We start from the raw sequence: 25,815 nt of genomic DNA, 5'->3' as shown, positions 1-25,815 counted from the left end.
TTGCAAGAGAAGAGCTAGAGGATAAGAGAGAAACCGTGGGAGGAGAAGAATGTGTGTGTATTCTTTCCTTCATTTGGAGAACCTTTTATATAGGTTCTAAAATTCAGGTGTTATACCATGCCATAATGGTGTATAAATCCAGAGGTTAAAAACACCTTTATTCTCGGATTAATGGAAATTAAAAACAGAGGTTACAGCTCTTGATGAACATGCTCCAAGGTATGTTCATATTCATAGTTTTTATGCTCATAAACGCACAATAAAACCTGATTAATGCTGCAGTTACCAATCTGAATTTATTTAAAAATAAATTATGGATTTAAGTTGGAAAAATAAAAAAGAAAACTAAGCCCGCACGGAGTGGGCTTTTTGATCCAGCATTCATGTCCGCATGTCGCGGGCACACACATTGGGCCATTGGGAGCACAAATGAATTAATTCTAGAAATATATATATATATACATATATATATATATATATATATACTCATAGATGGATAGAATCTATAGAACTGTTAGATTTTTATCCACTCGGTCTACTAGTTTTATATATACCCATTATTTTAATTTGATTTCAATCGTATATAATAATGTTCAAAAAACATATAATAATTTTAATAAGGACACAATAAAACATAAACGATCTAAATGTGGACATAAAAGTTTCCTATTATAAAGTAGAAGCACGATTTTATTCTTTTGTTTTTCCATAAATAGGGACCCTTTTTCTAAAACTTTACATTTGACAAAAAAAAAAAAATTAAAATTAAAATCTCAATAGGAGCATGAGACCAACCGGGACAAAGGTAGTGCCCAATAGAAATATTTTACTTCCCTTCCTTAAAATTCAAGTGAAAAAAAAAAAAAAATCCTTCCTTAAAAACTGCTACAAACAACGTGACATGTGTAAACAAGATAACAATGTTTGATAAGTGGGGGAGCTGTCAAGCACCGAAAGAGGTTAGTCGTCCTGACCATCACCGATTTTTTTTTTTTTAATAAATAACTTAAAAAAAAAGTGTGAATTTTCCGTGCTGGCCCATTAAGATTAGGTTTTGTATGTACAGGTCCATTGAATTTTATATTTTTGATATATATATATGTATGTATTTTATTTTCTAATCATATATATGTATGTATTTAATAATCATTAAAAAATATTGTAACACAAGTATTCATATTTTTATATTATGTATTGTTATATTAAAGAATTCCACACTCCACGTCAACGGTTAGATGGCTCCCACATAGACACTCGCCACATGACATTATAAGTATTAAAAGGTCGGACTAGTGGATCACAAGGAATCGTATCTTCCTAGAGACACCAACTCTAGACGCCGACCGTAAATAGGAGCTAAAACCCAAAAGAGGACGACCGCATTAGGGAGTGCATCATACGGTCGACCTTATTCTCCCCTCATGAGCGAAGACCGCTTCAAGGAGTACTAAGGCGCCGACCACACCCACGTTCACGCAGTGTGGCAGCTTTTTAGACATGTGGCAGACATTAAATGCATGTAGAGGTAGTGGAGAATGTGGGAGACCAGCCAACATCTTAGTCACTAAAGGGTACTGTTACGAGGAGTGGCAAGACCGAGCCCAAAAAGCTTGGCGGGAAATAGATATGATTGTATATATGAATAGGAAAGGTAGAGAGAGGGAGGGGAGTAATTTCTACGAAAGAATCACTCACAAGCTTTCTATCTCTTTCCCCTCTATCATGAAAAAGAGCATTGTAATACCTCTCAAGGAGGTTTTCTCTGGAAGATTGTAATTTCTCCTAAAACGATTAGTGAAAAATACTTGTAATTTCTCCTAAAACGATTAGTGAAAAATACTCTCACAGTGGACGTAGCCTAGCATTTGGGTGAACCACTATAAATTTCGGTGTTCTTTTCCTCTTTTTAGTTCTAAATTACACTTTAAATCCACGTATTAACACTAAAGACTCATCATCACTCTGTTGACGAATTTTTACCGTCAACATTTATTTTTCAAAAAAAAACAAAATGTATGTCTTTACTTGAAGATGAAGTAAAATATTGGGTCCGCGGCGGTGGCGAGAACCACAAATTACATTTTCTGCTAATCACCACAAATTATTTATTATTTATTTATTTATTTGCTCAGCAATCACCACAAATTACTTTAAAAAATCATGTGGCCTCTCCGTAAAAGGAAGGAACCCGTGAGTCAGTAGTATATTGATTACTTAGTGAAACATGGTTGGTTTTTGGCAGTAAATGATACTAACGAAAATGACACCAAAGACATTTAGTAGAACTTTCACTAAAAAATGATACATTTTGTTTTATCTTCTTGAATTTTATTTATTTGAGTATTTCTTTGATAATACATTTAGTTTTATCTTCTTGAAATTTATTTATTTGAGTATTTCTTTGATAGGACTAAAAAAATAAAAGTATTAGTAATTTCTCTACTCTTCTACTGTTATATGTATCAAAATCGTATGTTTTGCATATTTTTCTGATCTGATATAATTTTGACCAGATTTAACGATAAAAACTGAGCTTACTTGTAGACCGATCTACCGGAGTATGTCCTTATTTATTCTTTTTAATATGTAAATTTATCGTTAGATTATATCTGAAACCACATATATTTTTCCTTACACTTGAAATGCTTTGATTTCTCATAATGTCACCATCTATTTTATGTCCTTAATAAAAAGAATAGTTTTTTTTTTTAAATGATCAATAAAAAGTGTCTAGTCATCCATATTTAATGTTATTTTTATCTATTTATTTAAGAGAGAAAGAGGGAAATAGGTCAAGATTTGAAATGAATTAAAATTAATAAGTCAATAGTTTACATAAGTTAATAAATAGGCCAAATTACTGTTTTCATTCATAACTTATTTGGTTATGAACCATAACTTGACAAATTATTCATGGTTTTTGTCCGTAACTTGTCTGGCTATGAACCATAACTTGACAAGTTTGTCCATAACTTATCTAGTTATGAACCATAACTTGACAAATTATGGCATATTAATTTCTATAACTAAAAATTAGCCTATATACTTTCTTAAGATTTTCATATTGACTTATTTTCTACTATTTCCCTTTATTTAACAGAAAGACTAAGCTTGACACAGTACTTTTTTAATCAAGGAATTAAATTTGATACAACTTTTTATATTTAACATTTTCAGTGATATAACCAATATTCAATTTTAAGACGTTTAAAGAGAGAAGAAACTCCAGGCAGGTTTCACTATATCTTTGTTCATGTTATATATACTTACAAGGTAGGGCTTCCTTTTTATACAAAGCAGGAAGAACCCTTCTTTTCTATTTGTAGTCTCTTTCTCTCTCATACCAATTGATCATCCATGGCTTCTGTTCTTCATCCCTACGGTTTCCAACACAACGAAAACAGCACAGAAACTGGCCCCGGCAACTTAGAAATAACAAGATCAGCTGCTGCAGAGACAGAGATTGCAATAAGTCCAGTATTTATGAACCGTAGATCGAGTCCTAGTTCTCAGGTCGCCGAAACGTCGCCCATGGATGGCGGAGTTTTCTTGACATGGGACGATCTTTGGGTGACGGTTTCCGGTCGAAGAAACGACGAAAAACCAATCCTTCAAGGTCTGACGGGCTATGCCAAGCCAGGGGAGCTCTTGGCTGTCATGGGTCCTTCTGGTTCTGGCAAGTCTACTCTTCTTGACGCATTAGCAGGTAAATTATGAATTGGCTTTTTATATGTAGACACAAACACACAAATGTATGCATCTTGAAAACTATGTGCATATTCATAGCTAAAAGAATCTCAAGATATTGACTGTGGTTTTTCACTTGTTCCCCCCAACTGATTTCAGTGCACGGTGATGGTGGAATATGCAATTCAAACTATAGATTTTCGATTAATTATGTTTGTTTAGTTTTTCAGTTTATCAAGCCTCAAGAATTGATCGAAATCGTCGGACGAAGGAAAGATGAAATTACGAAATATATAATATCAGACCTTGGAAACCTTTTCTTTTACTTCTTCTTCTCCTTCTTCTTCTTTCTTTAATTTCTTTTCTGGGAAATTGCGTCAACCTCTAAAATCTTCAGTTATATATATTGTTGCCTTCTTAAAGATAAAAGAAATTTTGCATAGAGCTTGCCCTGAACTTAATTCGGATGCAGATATCACCAAATTATAATTATATATGCTTATATTCCCATTCCGTGTGTCATCACGGGTATAAAGTCATTATGTAAAGAGAAACAAAATGACAAAGTTATGTAAAGTTACCATATAATAGTTAAGAAAGCTATTCAAACAAAAAAATCTTACCCCCTTATCAGGTCATTTTGGAAAGAAAACAAAATGATACAAAATGACAAAGTTAAAAGTTATCATAATTGTTAAGAAAGCTATTCATACAATTCTTACCCCTTTCTAGGGTTAAATATATGCATTGCAGCATTTGTGTAACTTTATAAATTTGTTAGAGTTAAGTATTCCATCGCAGTATTACACATCTTTGGTTTATTTATAAATTTGTTAGAGTTAAGTATTCCATCTCAGTATTACACATCTTTGGTTTATTTTTCTCTCGAGTAATCTTTGATCTAACTTTTAAGAAAGTGTGTATTTTTTTCTTTTACTTTGCCTTTTTTTTGGGGGGGTGGGGATGGGGATCGTTTGGAACAAAAAACTGGCCGGTTTGACTATTCAGAAGAGTTATTTAAATTTTTAGAGGAGCCTTTAACCAAAGCCAGTGGAATGTAGCACTACACTAATATTATGTTTGGTAGGAGTGATGAAAAATAAAAAGGAAGGATAAATACCTTAGTGAAGGAAATAAAATAATAGAAAAGAAAATATCAAATCTAATGTATTTTAATTATACAAATAAAAATATAGTGAATAGTTTAAAGTTAAAATAGTTATTTTACATATCATTTGTTAAATTTTTTTTCCTTCCACTTTTCTTTTCAAAGTTGGAAGGAAAGGAAAATGGTAGGCCCCATTAATTCACAACTTCTTTCCTTCCCCATCTCTTCTCTACCGAACTTAAAATTATCTTTTCTCTCTAAAATGTTTTCTCTAATTTCTTTCCTCTCCCTTTTCTACTCTATTAAACATAGGTTAAGTAGCGGATCCTTTAATTTATTGGGAAAACTTAAGTGAAAAAAAAATATTTTATATTAGAAAAAATTAAAATGATTAATATAATTACTACATAGTTATGCTACTTTTAAAACAATAAAAAACAGTGTATTTCAATTCCACTCTTATACACCAGCCATGTAGTATAATTTTCAGTAAAATTTTAGAGTTACACAATAATATGCAAAAGGTAAAAAATCTAATATTTACTAATAAATTATGTTCATTATTTCGTTATATTTAAACTATCCATATTAATTAATTCAAACATATATTCAGAAGTATAAACATAAATGGATATTTGTAACGTCTCGCTTTAGCAACCGTTAGCTGCTGCAACTAATTCGATTAAGTTTAAAGGGGAATAGACTCATAAAAAAATCAATGGAAACATTCCATACGTTTTTATTAGATATATTATTGACACTTAATTTTGTCAACTTGTCAATTTTTTAATAATAAACCAATAACGAAGAAAGGATATACAAAACAAAAAATGTTTGTCAGAGGCTAGGCATAAATTTTTGAAAAAAAAAAAAAGTATGGACAACTAAGAGATCATATTGTAATATTTTGAGAACATACAAGATATATTTTTTAATTGACAAAATTGGTGAATTCACCCTTTAAATGTATTGTTCTAAGATTTTTATTTTTTATTTTTATTAATACTCTTTTTAATTAATATAATTATTTAACTAAAGGGTATTAAATCGAGTGTATCAACTTTTTCTCTTTATAATTTTCAAAAGAATTTAGCGGGCCACTGTCCCATGGACCTTATTTGGATCCTACACTAGATGAGAAGCTTACAAGCCTATTTAGTTTAAGCATTTAAAACCATAGTACTTATTATGCTATAGTATTTTTCTCTCATAAAAAAAAATTGAATAAAAAAAGTTCTTGTTAATGTGTTTTCTCACAAAATTTAAATTTAAAATCAAAATTACTGGCTTAAACTCATGACCAAACAGGCCAATAATTTTTCTTCATTCTTTTCATTCATTTTTTTTTTGTTATTTTATTTATTTATTTATTTGTTGCGTTGTTAAGCAAATAGAAGCAGAAGCCGTGCCCTGGCTGAAGTATCTGTCATATCTACTTTATGACAAGAAGCTAAACGTAAAGAAACAAAAACAAAAAACAAATGCTGCATTTATTTTCATTTTTTTTTTAACTTTTGATTTTCATGATCAAGAGGCCATTTCTTTGCCGAAGCAGTACATAACTTTAAACTAAATTCCGTATATTTATTTTCAGGAAGATTGAGTTTAAAGATGAGGCAAACTGGGGAGATTCTGATAAATGGACAGAAACAGACTCTTGCTTATGGTGCATCGGTATGATATAATATAAAATCCAACGTATGAAATTTTGCTTATTCCGTTTTCGCCGATAGGAAATTAATATCACACACAAACACACACACATATATATAAGCCTAGTCTCCATTCCGGTGCCGGCATCTAATTTTTTTTAGGCTGGGAATGTTTATTAGTCAAAGAATATGGTCAAGTGTTAATGACAGACTAAGGTCTCGTTCACTTCACCAATTCGAGTTTTCTTACAGTAAAAAGCTTTCAGAAACAGTCACATCTAATTTTTTTGTTACAGTAAAAAGCTCTCACATAAAGTCACATCTCAACTCGAATTAAAAACTCAAGTCAACGAACTAAACGGGACCTAAGACTCCGTTCATTTCACTGATTTGAGTTTTACTACAGTAAAAAGTTCTTATAAACAGTCACATTTAACTTTTTTATTATAGTAAAAAGTTCTCACATAAATTCGCGTCTCAACTCAAATTAAAAACTCAAATTAACGAACTAAACGAGCCATAAATGTGATAGAAGGCATTTTCTGTGAGATTGACAGGAAGTGATGCAGGTGGGTTGTAGGAGGAAGGCTTTATTTTATTAGGTGGGAGGGCATGAATGTAATTGACCCCGTTTTAAATAATTTGAACCTGTACATAAAGGGAAGGACAACTCTAACAACAACGACAATGTAGCATTTAGGAGACGTTTGGTTCATGGATTAGAATTATGAGATTAGAACCATTTTTGATTTACGTGTATTTTTTGTGAGAGAAAATACTGTAACGAACTATAAACCATTATTCGAATCGGGGTACGAATCCCCCAACCAAACAACTCCTTAGTTTCAAACATGTATATTTTACATGAAAAAAAGGAACAAATAACGTATTAAAATGTACATCACCTAAAATGTAGCATTTCATATAATTAAATTGAAATGTCGTTTCATAGTAGGAAAAAGGGCAATTGTGGTACGGTCTTTTTTGTAGCGCATGATATTTGCTTTTCAGTTTTAATGCCCGCACATGAAATAAAAAAAAAAAAAAAGATTAAAAGAGTAAAAAATAAATGTAAAGAGTAGTTTTGGGTATAGGTAGGCATTAACAATTTCTTTCTTTGGACTTGATGAACTGAGTAGGCATACGTAGCACAAGATGATGTTTTGACGACCACCTTAACGGTGGGAGAAGCAGTAAACTACGCGGCTCAGCTGCAACTACCCGACTCCATGTCGGCGTCGGAGAAGAAGGAGAGAGCGGACGCGACGATAAGAGAGATGGGTTTGCAAAGCGCCATCAACACTCCGATCGGCGGGTGGGGAGTGAGGGGCATCAGCGGCGGGCAGAAGAGGAGAGTGAGCATCTGTGTCGAGATCCTCACGCGGTCGAAGCTTCTCTTCCTCGACGAGCCTACGAGTGGGCTCGACAGCGCCGCTTCTTACTACGTCATGAATGGAATCGCCGGCTTGGATCAGAGGGATGGAGATAGGAGAACTATTGTTGCTTCTATTCACCAGCCAAGCTCTGAAGTCTTTCAACTTTTCGATAGTCTTTGCCTTCTTTGTGCTGGTAAAACGGTTTATCTTGGTCCTGCTTCTGGAGCAAATGAGGTAAGAGTTTTGAATGGATATTTTTAGTTGTGTTGCAGCAACAACAACAAGCTTTAATCTCATGTTAATTAAAAACGGCTATATAAATTTCACTTTTTCACACAACTTTATTTAAAATTAGACTTTTTTGAAAATTTAGATTTAGAATGTCATTTTTAACTATTTTGGTCTGTATTTTAATGGATATTTGTAGTTGTACGAATGGCTAAAAATATCGTTTTATTTATAACTTAAATCATGTCATGTTTACATACCTGACAGTTTAGCAACTTAAAAAAAAAAAAAAATAGCACATATTATAGCATGTGTCATTCTATTAATAAGAAATAAAGACTTCAATTAGTAAGAAATGTTAAGAATCACATATTCCAGAAATGATTTTTTTGGTGGTATTTAGGTCCAATTTGATGCCAAGGGATATCTGTTTCAACATACTCCGTCTGACTGTTTTCAGTTTATTTGCTTTTTAGCTTCTCTCTATTTTTTTTTTTTTTTCAGTTTATTTGCTTTTAGCTTCTCTCTATTATGTTTTTTTTTTTTTTCAGTTTTTTTTTTCTTTTGGTCATTCTTTTTAGTTTTCTTTTCTGAGGTAAATAACTAATTACGAATATTAGGCTCTAACATTGTCTAATGGAATATGTAGTTTTTTGCTTCAAGTGGTTTTCCTTGCCCGACCCTCCAAAATCCATCCGACCACTTCCTGAAAACCATAAACAAGGATTTTGAACAGGTAATTACTCTCATTACAGTTTCTTCCTTTCTCCTGTCACATTTTTTTAGGTTAGAAACGAGGATCCCCATGTGATGAACACTCGAAATATTTTTTCTTTTCTAATTCAAAACGTGTTTCTAATTTTCGTTTTCCTCAAGGGTTGAAGTGATCAGAATAAATCAAAACGGATAGATTTTGGAGTGAGCAGTTTTTAGAGTGAGGATTCTGAATTTAGAATAAGTTAGTGTTTTAGAATTAAAAGAACCAAAGTCAATGCAAACCCATTAATGTGTTTTAAAACTAAAATGATTTGTTATAATTCACTTGTAAACCCTTTTTAAGTAAATTTTGAAATGGTAGTTGTAATATTATGACAGGAAAATATTTGTTATTAAAAAAACAAAATAAAGTTTCGAATATTGAAGATAATTGATAGAAATTATAAATAAAGTGAAAAATTGAATATATTATTTTACTTTCAGCAAAAAACTGAACTGTGCAGTTCTCATAGTAAAGTTAAGAATAATTAGGATAATTATTGTAATATTAAGTAAATAAATAATAAATACAGGCTGTACTTTTTATCCAATATTTTGAGAGTTATAAATATTTATGAGCACGATAATAATTTTGATATTATCATCAAAATTGGGGGTCCAAATTCGATTGTAGGGAATGAGATTGTCATCTCATTTCTCAATTTTAATTTTGTGTAGAATCTAACCCTATTTGAAGAAGGAAAAAAAAGTAAGTAAATATAGAACCCCACAGTAAATAAAACATGCTTTTAATATATTGTGATTCCTTAGAGAATTAGTACTTGCGACAGGATATTGAGCAAGGAATTGATGGAGCAGTGCCTAGAGTACAAGATGCAATTGATACTCTTACAAAGTCTTACAGAGCATCTGTAACTTACCGGCAAGTTCGAACAGAAGTGGCCGAAATATGTAAACAGGTAATTAGTTAAGTGCAAGTTAATTATAACATCTTTTCTTCCGTCTTAAACCCAATGAGCAGGTTGATTATGGTTTGCAATCAATTCATACATGTATTTGGAAGGATTATTAGCATAAAGGCCCCTTACATTTTTTTTTCTCTTTTGTTTTTGATTATATTGATCCCTAAATGATCTTCAAGTAACAGTTTGTTTTTTTTTTTTTTTTTTTTTTTTTTTTTTTTTTTTCCCCCCTTTTAAAAAATTAAATTTTTTAAAAAGGAGAAAAAAAAAAAAAAATTTTTTTTTTTTTTTTTTTTTTTTTTTTTTTTTAGTCTTTGCTCACCTTGTAATAACTTAAGATTTTACACACACAAAAAAAAAAGGCCGCATTAGGCACAAAAATTATAATTACGGATTTTGAAGGAAGCTAAAGATAATATCAATTTTTTGTTTTTGATATTACAGATAATATCAATTTGCACCCTATAATATGATTGTTTTTTGTAAAATGAAGTTATTTTGTAATGGCCATTGTGGTTCTTTATTAAATTTAAAAATTCATCATTCAGTTTTTGACTAGGAACCAAAATTCCAAAAAGATTAAGCGCCATAATATAATCGGCAAATAAAAACAAAACAAATCAAAACAATAGGTATAAGTTGTCTTCTTGTAATTATAACAAAATAAGTTACGAGGATGATAGTTCAACATGGCTCTCAAATTTGAAAATGGTTCACTTCACTTTTACTGGGTTGTTTCCAATCACTTTAGAACTAAAGCAATTTCATAAATACCTCTACAACGATTGATTTTGTGTCAATTAGTTTCGATCTTTTGAAAAAGTGGGGCCAGGTTGACATAATACTAACATTTCAGGCAAAAAGTTTACTTACAATTTGTAGTTTGGGGGTTATTTTGAAGTAAAATACATAGTTTAAAGGGTAAAATGAATGGCATTTTAAATTTGAATACATAATTAGGAGGCATTTTTAAAATTAACTAACTAACCCTTTTCAATTTGAGCAGTAATGTAACATTGAAACAAGGCAATTACTACTATTTTTTTTTTTAACTCGTAGATGGGAATTTAAGCTCAAAACCTCAATACTGAGGTGTGTGTTGGCTAAGTCCCCAATACCACAATTTATTAGAACTGTTTACTTTTTTTTCCTTTTTATTGTTGGTCCTACTTCAAGCTCATATTCTCTAAATGATTGGCAAATCTGTATTTGCATTCATATTAATATTAATTAGTGACTATTACTAACATATGATTCTTAATCATGTACGTCAGGATTGTGGTGCGGTGGAGAAGAAAAGAAGCCACGCTAGCTTCCTTACTCAATGTCTTGTTCTTACACGGAGATCTTTCAAAAATATGAACCGTGATCTGGGATACTATTGGTTGCGCATAGCTATCTATATCCTAGTGGCTCTAGGGTTAGGAACTATCTACTATGATATTGGCACAAATTACGGGTCAATCCAGGTATACAGCTTATAATAAAGTGGAATTAAGAAAGAGAGTTACAATTTTCAACAAATAAGGTTCACCTAAAAAAAGATGAATCTATTTTTAGTTAATTAAGGCGATGTTTGTTTTAAGGATTCTGTCTGGTTTAAGATCATAGTTCGTGGTTCTGCTACAATGTTTTTCTCTCACAAAAAATTTAAATTTAAAAAATCAGACTCATGAACCATGATTCTGAACCCATGAACTAAACATCACTTAAATATTAATCTGTGTGCTTTGTCATTATATTGTTTCAGGCAAGAGGTTCACTGATCATGTTTATAGCTTCATTCTTAACTTTCATGGCTATTGGTGGATTTCCTTCCTTTGTGGAAGACATGAAGGTATTGCTTTCTATTTTGTTCTTAGATATGCTTAAGGTTTAACTTTCTTACGTAGAAAATTATATATTAAGTTCTATTAAGTATATTAAAGTTTTATGCAAGTATGTAGAGTGGCACTTCTTCTATAGGGTGAGATATGAGTGATGATTAATAGCTTCTCTTCCTCGTAAAGCTTTTTGTATCACGGGCCTTGATTACTAATGTAGTGGGCATGTAGAAACCCATGGATCACAAATAGTCCTTCTAATTCAAATTAAGGTTGAGGGATCAAGATGAGAACCCCTCAAAGCAAATATGCAAAAATACTAATTAGACTATCACTAAAGTGGTAGCCTAATTGTATTGGGTTTATTCCCAAGTCTTTTTGTAGATTGGAAGTCTCAAGCTTGAGTTCCATAGGAAGTGTTTGAGACTATTCATAGGCTACTAACTCAATGTCATTAGCTCCTCGTTGGATTAAGGTGACACGTTTTATTTCTAGAATAAGTAGTTATGACTCGATATGAATATTCGAGTGTGTAGAGGGCACATGATCACATCCCATGGGGTAGCTACGATTATTTGCCCTTTGCCCATATATTTATTAAATTGATAAAATCTACTTATTATTTTAATGGAGAATTGATGTTCACTTTAATGGTCTTCAAATATCCATGTCTTTACGTTGTAGGAGTTCTGGAGGCGTTAACATGATTCCACAGTACCACTTTTACTCCATTTTTTTCACTTTAATAATTTTCTTACATCCAGATCATTTGTGTTGAGAGAGTTTCAGAGACGTTAAAATGCTAGAAAAAAATAGACCATTTTTTACTCCAACTTTTCAGTTTAATAATCTTCTAATATCTAGATCTTTAACAAATATATGTGGGGAAGAACAACCGGCCATGGCTATCCTCTTAGAAAGATTGTAATATGTCTCTCATAATAAGTCACACATTTTCAGACCATTTAAATGCAAATGGAAGCATTTGGGACTGCAAAGCACTGCAACGCATGTAAAATGCGCTGCAGCCCGCGAGACGACACCAAACAGATGTTGTTTGTACTTTGTACATCTACAGGCGCGGTGCTGCAACGCGCGGTTGTCGTGCTGCAGCATGCCCTTTGCTGCTACTAGTGTGTTTTCACTAGTAAACCCACTGCAGCGGGTTTTTTCATCCGCTGCAGCCTAGATAGAAAAAGTATGAGTGTGTGATTTGTAATTCGAATTGTTACAACCATTGGTGATATGTTTTAATATATTTCTGAATACCTATTACCAATAGACATATATATTGTAATAGATACATTAATACATGAAGAGATACCTTTACAATGAAAAAGGTACCTTTATGTGAATGTTATGATGTTTAAAGAGAATGTGTTCATTTATGAAATGACACATATATTTTTATTAATTATCCAGAAAATTTACAGACATTATTTATGTTCTCGAACACAATATTATTACAATATAAAACTCATTAGTAAACTTTGAAAAGTGAGTGCAAATAAAACCTTAAAAGAAAGTATTTCTATACGTCTCAAACTCAGAAATTATTTGCTTTTTTTTTTCCCTCTACACTCAAATTCTTCAACAACGTGACCATGGAGGCCACCAGAACTATATACATTTTCCCTTTTAATAATTAAAAGGGAAAATTAAAAAAATACTATTATTTAATTAAAATAGAGAGATTCTCTCTAGTATGACTGGTGTATCGGTAGACTAAGTTTTTTAACTGTTGGATCTGCGTACTTTTAATTTTTACGTGATTTTATACAGATTTAACAGATAGAAAACCTACCATACCGGTATGTTGGCGTACCGGAAAAGGTCTCTATTAAAATATTTATGATTTAATTATCTAAAATAAAACATATATATTAAGATTAAAATTAATTATTTAATTTCACAATAAGTAATTAATCATTTCAAATCTTAATCTAAATTAGGTTTCCAATTATCCACAAATAGGATAATTATCATAATTTATATTTGATTCATTTTTTACATTTAATTAATTGATAATTAATTCGTTTTGAAAATCTCTTGCAATTGGTGCCCACGGCCACAAGTCCCAGATGAAGCACCCGTGCCAAGTCCCCCAGTGACTGTGGCACACGTCCCATCCACCCTGGTGGCTAAATCCCGTGTTATTTTGCTGTGACGGTCAAAAATCAGCCCAATATCTTCACTAGAAATTTTGTGAGCTAGCTTGGGAGTTGATGGACATATGTTATTTAGTTACAATAATAACAAATAATTAATCCCTAATTAATTAATTTTTTAATTATTAACATTCATGCTACTCCACCAAAACTTTAAAACTGAACTCTCGATTATATATAGAGTTATATAACTTAATTCGTTTTATCTATATTCCCCATAAATTATCTATAATCGGTTTAAAATTACATTTCGTTTACCTTGTTGATTATTATCTTAAAGTTCTGTTATTTTATACTATCAAAAAATTCCATAAAAGCTGCTCATGTACAAACATAGTTCCTTTTTTACCTCCAATATTGGTCCATTTTCGTGTAAAGTAGGCACCATGCGTCTAAACCTTATAAAATAATTTTTAACCAATAGATACATCAACACATATTATATTTTACCCTTGTTGATTGAGAACTGTGTGTGTGCGTGTGTCTATAGTTTAATAGGATTACTGCATATATGAATTTAAGAACGTCACAAATGACATTATCTCAAATAGTTGTATACTAAAAAAAAAAAAAAGTTTAGGGTTTGATGTACTAAAAACCCATTAGTGAATAAAAGTAACGGAAATAGTAGGAAATATGTCAATATAAAAAGCTTAAGAAAGTATATAGGCCAATTTTTAGTTATAAAAATTAATAGGCCATAACTTGTCAAGTTATGATTCATAACCAGATAAGTATTATAAACAAGCTTGTCAAGTTATAGTTCATAACCAGATAAGTTATGGACAATAACTTATCAAGTTATGATTTATAACCAGACAAGTTATGAACGAAAATAATAATTTAGCCTATTTATTAACTTATGTAAACTATTGGCATATTAATTTTAATTCATCTTAAGTCTTGGTCTATTTCTCTCTTTCTCCCTAAAAGTAATTGGAATCGTTTTCTAACATTATATTTCATTGTGCGATCCAGGTATTCGAACGAGAAAGACTAAACGGACATTACGGTGCAACATCGTTTGTGATTGGCAACACACTTTCTTCTCAACCCTACCTGTTTTTGGTTTCGGTAATCCCCGGGGCATTGGCCTACTTTCTATCGGGACTTCGCAAAGACCATGAACACTTTCTGTACTTCGTCTCCGTCCTCTATGCATCCATGATACTGGTGGAGAGCCTAATGATGATCGTTGCAAGCATCGTCCCAAACTTCCTCATGGGAATAATCACCGGTGCCGGAATCCAAGGCCTTATGATCTTGGGAGGCGGGTTTTTCCGACTGCCGAGGGATCTTCCCGTCGTTTTTTGGCGATACCCTTTGTACTACGTCGCTTTCCACAGGTATGCTTATCAAGGGATGTTCAAGAATGAGTTTGATGGCTTGTCGTTTCCCAATGAAGAAGGTGGAGGGAGAGCCATTATAACCGGGGAAGAGATTTTGAGAGATAAATGGGAAGTCGATATGAGTTACTCTAAGTGGGTCGATCTGGCCGTGTTGCTAGGAATGGTGGTTTTTTATAGGGTCTTGTTCTTGGTGATCGTTAAAACTTCTGAGATATTCAAGAGTATGATCAGTGCAGCCTTTGCAATGGTGAGGAACAAACGACAGAGAATATAGGTCAAGGAGAATCCTTATATATTGCATAAATAATATAGTCCTTTTATATTACAATGTTAAGGCCAAGGGTAATATAAGCAAAAGCAATTAGTAGTAAATTTCAAATCTTGAACATGCTAGAGTTTCGAGTATGGAAGCTATTTCAAGTCATTAAGGGGGTTAGCTTTATGTAAAAAATAATAATAATAACTTGTTGAAGCTTCTATCCTTTTTGGTATATCAATGTGAAACTTTTCTTCTATTCGATGGCTTGTACTATTTTATAGACTTTTATCCTTTTTTTACTTTTATCTACATATATCTTATTTATGATAGGTATTATATTTTACATATTTATTTGTTTATTATATTTTGCATAATTGACGTTAATCATCTAATTATATTGTATAAAAAAGTCTTCTACAAAAGAGGACTATTACATTCCTAAAATAAATTAAAAGGGCTCGTGAAGCAGTGACAGAGGCAAGCTCGTGACAAAGGAATCTCAAGTGACAATGGCCATGAAGGCCTGAATCGGTGTTGATGGAGAGCCGATGAGCTTTTCTTTATTGTTTAGATGTTTTTATTTTATTATTATAAGGGTATTATAAGAAAAAAGGCTATTTTGCGTGAACATCGCATCAATTTTACGAGTTTGATAAATTGATCTTTTAACTTTTTTTTCTTGGTAATTCACCTTTTAAACTTTAAAATTTATTGCAATGTTAGTCAAATTAAAAATAAAATTAAAAATTTAAACTGTATGAGTGTTTAATAAGGGTAATTATTATCTTTTTATATTGAATTGACCCTCATATACATATCACGAGTGATTTTTTTTTTAAAATTAGGAATTAACCATTTTAGAGGACAAATTGAGTCCTCGAATTTCAAAGAATTTTTCATTCATGAGGTGGCAAGAAGTAATAGTTTTAAGGGTAAAAAAATAGAGAACTTAAAAAAAAAATTTAAGGCAAGAAGTAAAAGAAAAATTGTTAATAAAGAACCAAAATGGAAAAATAAATAATTTTAAAACAGAAGGAATCAAATTGAAAATAAAAATAAAATTTTTGGGAAAAAAGAGAAAAATAAATAAAAGGTTAAAAGAACTAAAATGAAATAATGAATTAGTTTTAAGGTGAAAAGTAAAAAAAATAAAATAAGGAAAAATAATGCACTTTTTCAATCAAAACTTGATCTAATTTTGATTCAAAGTGCACTATTTAAAGTACACTTTCTCATTCCTAAATATAGAATCATAGAACTAAAACAATATACTTAAAATCCAAAAAAAAAAAAACAATATAAAAAAAAAGGCTATTTTCCCACATACCCAAACAATAATCCATCACAACATATGTCATATATCATATACTAAAAAAAAAAAAAAACGAGAAGAAAAATTATAGAATTCATCATTATCCGTGCATAGACATAAATTCTTACATCTTACTCTTAATTAATACATTTAACTAAAATGATAATGTAATTCGTTAACTAAAAGATATTAATAAAAAAATATTGATAAAAATTTAAGGAATTATTTAGTACATATAATCAAATTTAAATAATAGTTTTATTATGAGCCCGTTTAGTTCGCTGATTTATATTTTTAATTCAAATTAAAATGTAATTTTATGTGAAAATTTTTTACTGTAACAAAAAAATTAAATATAACTATTTTTAAAATTTTTTTACTATAATAAAACTTAAATTATAAACTCAAATCGATAAATAAATAAAATTTATAATATTTTTTCTCTTATAAAAAATTTAAATTAAATAATTTTCACTAATATTTCCCTCACGAAAATTTGAATCAAAACTCAAAATCATAATTCAAATACAATTTGCCAGACGGGCCAAAAGACTCGAGGGTATTTATTTCATTCAGTGGCCTTCGCTTATTTCTTTCTACTCTCTCTGCCTCTGTTGTGCCTTCGAGAGAGAGAGAGAGTGAGAGAGATGGAACACGACGACGTCGACATGACTGGGGCCGATGGCACGGAAGCTGTACTTCTTTACCTCTTTTCTTTTTTCCTTTGGAATTTTGATCATTCGATTGATTGGATTGATTTCAATTTCGTTCGTAAACCTAAAACCCCTAAATCAGTTTGATTCAATTTCAAAAATGGATGATTTGTTTGGAATAATCGGCAGGAGCTTGACGACATGAAGAAGCGGCTGAAGGAGATGGAGGACGAAGCTGCCGCTCTTCGCGAGATGCAGGCTAAGGTCGAGAAGGAGATGGGTTCCGTACAAGGTGAGTTTTCTCTTCTTTGTTGTTGAATTATTCCCTTTTTCAAGTTTATAGTTAGGGATTTATGTGCATTTTGCTCGTTGAAATCTGCAATGTCTAGAGAGAGGGGGGGAAGGGGAATTGTGCCCTAGGTTGTTGATTGATGTGTGAATGCCAATATTGAAGCTAATTTCATTAGGCAAACTCTTTAGGTAGTTTTAGGGATACGATTTTCATACGGGGCCCTATCATGATGACGAGTTCTTTTGTTTATTATTTCGCTGCATTCACAATCTGTTTTTTTAACTCTCTTTTCTTTTTTATGTGCAACATTATGAATTCCCTATACTTATACATCCATTTGCGTATAGATTATTAAGTATATTGCAACTATATATTTGTGTTTCTAATTACATATGTGTATATATGTGTGCTTGCAATTCGTTGGAGGACATTGGGCAAATATGTTGAATGTTCTGGCTCAATAACTAATAGGTACTAAGTTGGACGATTTGTCTAAGCCCCTGTCTTGTTTTGAGTTATTGAATCGTTGTTGGGCTATATTTAGCCAGTCTGTGAACAATTTTTTAATGTGATTGAAACAGATGGAAAGGTCGGGACTTAGGATAAGAATCGTAAAGAAGCTTCTTTTTCGATTGGAACGGAATAATATCACTTGTTCTCTTGTTCTTTATTTCCCTGTCTAATTCCTTATATCATAGTGCCTATAAATTTACAATAGTATCAATTTAAAAAGTATTTTTCCTTGCTTCTCTGACTGATTTTCCTGTGTAATTAGAGCCATCAACTGCAGCTGGAACACAGGCAAATAGAGAGGAAGTTGATTCTCGATCAGTATTTGTGGGCAATGTGAGGCTTCTTCCCTTGTTAATTTTGTGGCTCTTGAGTGGTTATTATGGAATTTGTATTTGTTTTTGTTAGCATATACATGATATGTTAAAGTTTCCATTTAGCTTCTGTTGTGGGTTTGTTTGTTTGGATTTTCTTTTGGTGTGCGCATGCGCACGTGCATACATCTAGTACAATACTACCTCTGATTTTTTTGGTTATCAATTATCATACACATGATATGTTAAATGTTTCCTTTAGCTTTTGCTGATTATTTTTTTTGTGACTATATCACATATAGTATAGTACGGTATTACCTCTGGTCGTTTATTTATTTTTTCCCAACCATTAAAGGCTTGTATGTTACTTCCATTCAATTGCGGTGTAGTGGTCTTTTTTAATCTTCATATTGTTGTACTTCTTTTACTTATGAATCTTTCTTTATAGGGCTCTATATGGTGCCTACTGCCTTTACTGGCCTTAAACTAGTTAAAAATTAATGGGCACTTGAGTCGGTTATAACGATTCATTCCTTACCTGGGCTATGCTCGAGCCAAATCAGTTGTGCATGGTCTCAAAGAGGCTCATATTCTAAATATTTGTTAAGGCATCAAACCAGATGTTTTTTGCCTTCTAAAAGATGTAATGGTTGCTGACGTTGTGTTTCTATAACCTTCTAGTTGTGATGGGCTTAGTGCAGATTAGTTTCTGTTATATAAAGAAGTATGCTAATTTGAATTTTCCACTCTTGAGATGTTGTGTTAGTATTCATTGGCTAGTTATGACAAAAGATGGAAAGGTGAACTGTTGAAGGTTCTTTCGGGAAGAAAATTTTTTGGAGGAATGATAGAAGGAGAAGATGGTTCGTGGTGGTATTCTATGAAATGCAAAAACAATGATTAATTAGAAGTGAATGTTGAGATGTTTTGAAGAGTTAGAGTGGTAAATGAGGTTGTACAACATTGATTGATTTTCCCTATGTAACTTTCTTCCATGATAAGATCTTTTCATTTCTGATAAATTTATACTCTTTTTGCTTGTTTGTTCTCTGGGGTGAGAAAGGGCCTAGGATGAAGAGAGGAACAAGTGTTTTAGTCTTCAACCTTGTGGTCATTCACATGTCCATGATTGATATTCTTTTAGATCCACTGCTGGTTTTTCAATGCTATACTTGAACAAGACAATTATAGAGCCACTCATTGAGAGATATCATGTTACTTGATGCATCAACCATGAGTTATGCCACCTCTGATACGGTTATAACGGTAGTATATAGTCTTCTCAAACGTGATGTGAAATAGTTGTAAGGCGGCTTATTTGTATACGTGATGGCTGTAAACAAGTTATATTGTTTGTAAATATGCTACAATATTAGTAAGGTAATCTGAAGTATGAACCGAAAAGAATCAATTCCAGGAGAGAGTGAAAGTCAATAGTACTTTTAGAAATTACTAGAATTTCAAAACCACAATCTTTGTGTGCGTTCTCCACTGCTAACTACTTATATGCCTTATTCAAAACGTTTCTTCACCAGAACTTGAACCATCTTTTTTCTTGCAGCCTTTGTTGAGATGTCTATTACTGTTCTTGGTGTAGCCTTATTGAGAAAGTTGAATTTATGGTTTTGGCCTTGGAATTTCCCCCTATTTTTTAAAGGATGGCCATCATTGAACCAGTCTCCATGTTTGCAGCTCGTTGGTTTTGTTTTGAATCAATTCCCTAATGAAAGGTCTCTGAGATCACTTGACCAATGGACTACATTGATTTGTGTGGTTTCCCTTTTTGGTTTTTAGCACTTTATTCTCACTATGGAGTATGAAAATTTACATGTTTCCTTCTTTGAGTTTTTAGCATTTTTTAATCTTTGTTTTGAGCTCGCTAATTGTGTTGCATCCAAAAGGCGTCAATTACACTATAAAATCTGATTTGACATCTCATATTCTCATGTTTGAATATGATGACAGGTCAGGCTTCATTCAAGTTTTCCAATAACGTTATCTTGGGTTCGAAACTTTGCATAGAATAAGGCTTTGGTAAATAAAAATAAAGTATCTAGGAAAGTCATGCAAAACAGGAAGAAATTTTGTGGGCGTGTGTGTGCGGTGGTTGTGACTTGTGAGGAGGGGGGTTGACAATTATAAAAACAAAGAAAGAAAAAGAGATGACTATTAGTGGAAAGATTTGAACACATTCAGAGAATTTGAAAGATTAATTCGTTATGTTTTGGGAGAAAGCATTCTAGAGCAAACTAGACAGGAATCCTAACCAACTTTTATTAAGCAATAAATGGAGGTTTAAATTTGAATGCAAGTATCGGTCATAAAGTCAAGTTCTTTGGTTGGGATGAACCAATTAAGAAGGCGAACATGCATTGAAGACTTGCTTACTTCCAAAGGCAGATCTTTTGATGGTGGTTAAAGCTCAAGGGGTTTATGTGTACATTTTTTCTTATGGTGAGGGGTCTCTGGTCCTTCTTTCTTTTGCTACTTTGGATGACTAGGAATTTACATATTTCCTGTGAATCATTGTTCGTTATCTTCTGTGATAAGATTACCTTTACATTAATCTGTCACTGATAGTAATTGCTAAGAGAAGCATATGAGAGCAGGAATTTTTCTCATAGATATTCTTAAAGCTAGTCTTTTTTTTTTTTTTTTGTTCCTACAAAAAGGTGTGCGGAGGGGTGAACAACTTTTAGGTCACATCATTTTGTTGTCAAGCACCAGCAGATTATTACTTTTTTTGGTGTGCATTTGAAGGACAAGTTTAGAGGAACAACACGAAATATATATACTGGATTGCTTGGTATACATATTATTTGCTTGCCATGTTTATACTTGGGTAAAAAAAAAAAAAAAAAAATTGACACTGAGAATGTAACTTCTAACCTTCTAGCCTTCTAGGCATATAAATGACCGGATGGTAATTTCTAAACATATAGTTCTCAGCTAGCAAATTTATGATGAAGACCTACTTATAGGCTTTCTTAGTTTATTGTTGCATGAGGCTGGAAAAAAATCGTGACCTTTTTCATAAAATGCACTTTGATGGGTATGCTCATTGAAATATTTCCTTGTGGTTTTGGTAAAAATCTTTTGAATGTAAGTTTGCCTGGAAAATTTTTGTGATCTGGAATCCTTGTGAATTTCATTTGAGGAGGGTAACTGAGAAGGAGGTTACTTGCATTCTTTTAACTGTTAATTGTTGCTATAACTTTTAGCTCAACCTCGATTGTTTTCTAGCCTTGGTTGTTATTTTGCCATGATTAAGTTATTTACGGTGTAAGTTGCATATGCAGGTGGATTATTCATGTACCCCTGAAGAAGTGCAGCAGCATTTCCAGTCATGTGGAACTGTGAACAGAGTTACAATTCGCACTGACAAGTTTGGCCAACCAAAAGGTTATGCTTATGTGGAATTCGTCGAAGTAGAAGCTGTTCAAGAGGCCATCCTTTTGAATGAATCTGAGCTACATGGGCGCCAATTAAAGGTGTTAGCAATTGTTTGTGTTTTTTTAAGGGCCCGTTTGGAAGATATACTCAAATCATGATTCTTGATTCTGACGTTTGAAATTCAAATTTTCTGTGAGGAAAACACTGTAGCAGAATCAATGATTTGAGTTTGAGTATATGAAACAAACGGGCCCTAAATCTTATACTTGTGAACAATATATGCTTTAGACGTGGCAATGAGTTGACCTTTCTATCTCTGATTGCTTCTATATTTCCTTTTCAACTACATTAGCTCTTTTGATTGGTTTAGGTCTCTGCTAAACGGACTAATATTCCTGGGATGAAGCAGTACCGTCCTCGCCGACCAAATCCCTACATGGGCTTCCGAGGAAGGAGTCCTTATGTACCTCCTCCTTTTATGTACTCACCTTATGGATATGGGTATGCCTCGATAATTGCCTTCTCCTTTTTGATCGATAAGAGACATTTATCCTGTTATATGAATCCTGACATTCCGCAATTTGTTTTCTTTGCGATTGTTATTGCAGAAAGGTTCCAAGGATGAGAATGCCCATGCGCTATAGCCCCTACTTCTGAATCTTTAATTTTGCCTAGGCAGGGGTATCCAAGGCGGATTTCCTTTATTTTCATGGATGTTGATTCAAAAAAGTCCATTTATGTGAGTTTCTGTAGGTTAAATGTGGATATTGTGTGTGAATTATACATTCTGTCGAGAAGATGAAGAAGAATGTAGTTGCACCAGTTATGCAAGACTTCTCCGTATATCCCAATTACTAAAGTCTTCAAAAAGGACCTTTTGACAGCCTTTGCCGCGCTGTATCGCCTTTGATTAGTTGAGGTGCTATTAGTGAGTCTGATGTGAACCAAATTTTGATTGGTTGTCTTGACGATAATGGAAAAAAGAGAAGATGGGAGTATTGAACGATTATTTTTGTGATTTGTCTTCAATTTCATGCTCTCGTTTACTTTGGAGGGCGAGGATTTTAGGCCATGGCATGTAAGTTAAATGGTGTTTGGAAATGTTTTGGTGCCATTTATTTCGTGCAAGGAAAAATCTCCCTAAAAGCCTACCCTGTCTTCTGCCGCTATATCATCCCCGACAATGACGTCATCTACCTCTTTTCTGCCTCTGGCAATCGAAAACAGCAAAATAACCATGCTTCTCGTGGGAGGCCTGTAAGAGTTTTTATTTATCACAACTGGGGGGTAAATCTCTTATTTACTTTGTTTCTTCAGAGTAACTTGGCTATTTACTGGAGTAAATTTATAATTTACGTCAAAACAGATATGGATCGTGAGGAGAAAGAATGAAACATTGTTAGGAGGCTTTTGCTTTTGAACAAGAAATTGGTGAGAAAATTAGGTAACATGCCACAACCTACACGTATTAGTATTTCTGCAACAACATATTTGTTTTAAGATTTATGCCCCTTTAACCAATTCCAACACTTTTACCATTCATTGAAATTCCCAATTGCTCTCATTTTTAACCTTTGTTTCTATAGAGAACCTAGTAGCTTATTCTCTCTTCTCTTTATGTCTCTTCGTCTTGTTTGCCTTTGCACTCTCTTCACCAATGAGCCAAGGCGCACCAGATGTCAAATGTATCTCGATCTCACGGGCTCCGCCGCCTTATTGAAGCTCATAAGGCTCTTATCCTTCCCTTTTTGCCTCCGCCTCAATCCTCCAATGAACGACTTGAATCTCTCAAACCTAAAGCAATTCAAGTAGAAGTTCTTGGAAATCTTTAATCTCGCCTCACATCGCACCCTTTGCCATGTATGAACGTAGATAAGGATTTGGAGAGACTTGAACTTCTCGGATCTCGAGTGGTAGAAATAGATGGGCGCTCAATATTGTCGTAGAAAAGGAAGTCAGATATCATTTGTAGGGGAAATTGTTGAACATCTCTTTACCAAGCATTTTAGTTATTAATTGGGATATTTAAATTTTTTATACTGTGCACTTAGAGATCATTGAAAAATTATACACCGCATTCTGAAAATGTTGCTACCTTTTATCTTGTCAATTTTAGGTTAACCGATATTGTTTATCAGTTAATTGTCTATTTTGACTTTTCGAGAATTTCTTTTGGATTGTTGATGTATTACTTCTATCCTGGAAACAAAATTGATGAATTCTATTTAAGGTTATTTTGAGGATTCCACAAATTAAAATAAGCAATTGACTGAAAAACAATATAGGTTGAGCATAAACAATTTAAAGTTATAAAAGCATAACAATATAAAATGCAAGGTATAATGTTTTTATAACCTCAAGATGCTGGGAAATAAAAAGGTAAATTTCCCTTATGAATTGGCTTAGCAAGTTATTAGCTATACTAATTTTTTTTTTTTTTTAAAGAAGTGAAGATCTAAGTTAGATTGTGGGACCACGCATGATGAATGTAAAGAATGACAATTAAAGTTTTCTTTTTCTTGTAAGATTTAGATCTCGTTAACAAAAAAAAAAAAAAAAAAAAAAAAAAAGGAGAGAGGAGAAGAAATTCAATATTCTCTTTTTATTAAATTAACGCTTTTTTTTTTTTGAGAAAAAAAATGTCATTTTATTAATCACGAATTAAGTCATTGAGTACAACGCAACTAATAAAAAATGGGATAGTATCAACCCAAAACTTATTTGCAAATCTAGTAAAAGCGAAACTAGCTAACGTGTGGGTTACAAAATTCCCCTCACGCGGAGTGTACCAAACAGATCTACAACAAGCTTGAGAGAAGACATGTCTAATGTCTTGTAAAATACCTGCCTCCAAAGCCCGAACAGGTGGGGAGTGAACCACATTAACCGCATTGATCGCATCCAACTCAACTACCCATTTCTCAAATCCTAGGTTGCGAGCCAACATAGTCCCTTCCCTAATAGCAATACACTCGGCCATGTGAGGAGAGAAGCGGCCAAGAAACTTTGTAGAAGCTGCAGCAAGAACTATTCCGGCCCTATCTCGGGCCACGACACCAATCCTAACATAATCCACAAAACTAAGTACCAATGCATCAACGTTAATTTTAACCAAATCTCCTTCAAGTGGGCGCCAAGCATGTCTCACTATTGGAGAGCCATGCCCATGACTTCCATCTACTTTTCTACAAAAATTATAATCACTATACACATTTCCAATTCCAGCACGTTCTATTATTTCCATGGTAGAGTAAGCTTTCCCATTAAAAATACACTGATTACGGGAATACGAAAGACTCCATGTAAGCATGCAGAAGAGCTCAAAACATTCATTATTAACTTGCTGAGATATGAACAAACAAAAAGCATCGAAAGGCCTACCTCTGAAATTACAGAGCACTTCCCAAATGGACCTAGAAATCCATACCCCCCGAGCAGCTGCACACAACCAGAGAGCATGGGTAGAGTCCTCTGTACCTTCCTCACAAACTGGACAGACTATCGGGCATGAAATCCCACGCGAGCGCAAGTTATCCTTGACAGCCAATGCTCTATGAAAAGCACGCCACATGTGAATCTTAACCTTTCTCAGACTGTGACAAGCCCACAACTTTCGGCACCAAGTAACGGCAGAACACGGTCCTAAAATCTCTCCACAACTTCGTCTCGACATCTCTACCTTATAGCCCGAGCGCACCGAATAAACTCCTTTTTTGTCAAAATGCCACGTTAACATCTTATTAAGGAGACACCGCATGTAAAATTGACCCAACACACTTCTGAAGCTTAATTTGACATAAAAAGTTAATCTATTAGGTCTTAAGTCCTTCTGTGTATATACACATATACTTTTGTGTAAACCACTTCACATTCTCATCAACTTTTCATGTGAAACAACACACACATGTACTTTTCTCAACAATCTCCTCTTCATGTGTGTGTTTACCGAGCTCTCCCTCAAATTAAAATTTCAAGTAGCCGGTACATTCAAGCATCATACTCCAAATGGGAG

The 25,815-nt window shown here is 32.9% G+C and overlaps 3 protein-coding genes across 3 annotated transcripts; 2 read left to right on the top strand and 1 right to left on the bottom strand.

Moving 5' to 3' along the window:
* The first annotated feature begins 3,214 nt into the window (after nt 1-3,214).
* On the top strand, nt 3,215-15,547 carry LOC21400191 (ABC transporter G family member 11). The gene is made up of 8 exons (XM_024164131.1): nt 3,215-3,706; nt 6,390-6,469; nt 7,587-8,057; nt 8,701-8,787; nt 9,599-9,727; nt 11,005-11,199; nt 11,481-11,567; nt 14,700-15,547. Exons 1-8 carry the CDS (start codon nt 3,358-3,360, stop codon nt 15,342-15,344), a joined length of 2,043 nt encoding a protein of 680 aa, XP_024019899.1. The 5' UTR covers nt 3,215-3,357; the 3' UTR covers nt 15,345-15,547.
* A 1,668-nt stretch (nt 15,548-17,215) lies between these two features.
* On the top strand, nt 17,216-22,812 carry LOC21400190 (polyadenylate-binding protein 2). Its single transcript, XM_010095838.2, has 6 exons — nt 17,216-17,336; nt 17,484-17,586; nt 18,362-18,432; nt 21,710-21,901; nt 22,174-22,304; nt 22,412-22,812. Exons 1-6 carry the CDS (start codon nt 17,289-17,291, stop codon nt 22,458-22,460), a joined length of 594 nt encoding a protein of 197 aa, XP_010094140.1. The 5' UTR covers nt 17,216-17,288; the 3' UTR covers nt 22,461-22,812.
* Nucleotides 22,813-23,562: 750 nt separating this feature from the next.
* Nucleotides 23,563-25,476, bottom strand: LOC112091171. The gene is made up of 2 exons (XM_024164121.1): nt 24,648-25,476; nt 23,563-23,597 (listed from the first exon to the last, which is right to left on the bottom strand). The coding sequence occupies exons 1-2, from the start codon at nt 25,474-25,476 to the stop codon at nt 23,563-23,565; spliced, it is 864 nt and encodes a 287-aa protein (XP_024019889.1).
* Nucleotides 25,477-25,815: the final 339 nt, after the last annotated feature.

The sequence above is a fragment of the Morus notabilis genome, unplaced genomic scaffold (assembly GCF_000414095.1).
Source record: "Morus notabilis unplaced genomic scaffold, ASM41409v2 Scaffold1219, whole genome shotgun sequence".
Taxonomy (NCBI): Eukaryota; Viridiplantae; Streptophyta; class Magnoliopsida; order Rosales; family Moraceae; genus Morus; species Morus notabilis.
This window is presented reverse-complemented; position numbering and strand designations above follow the sequence as displayed.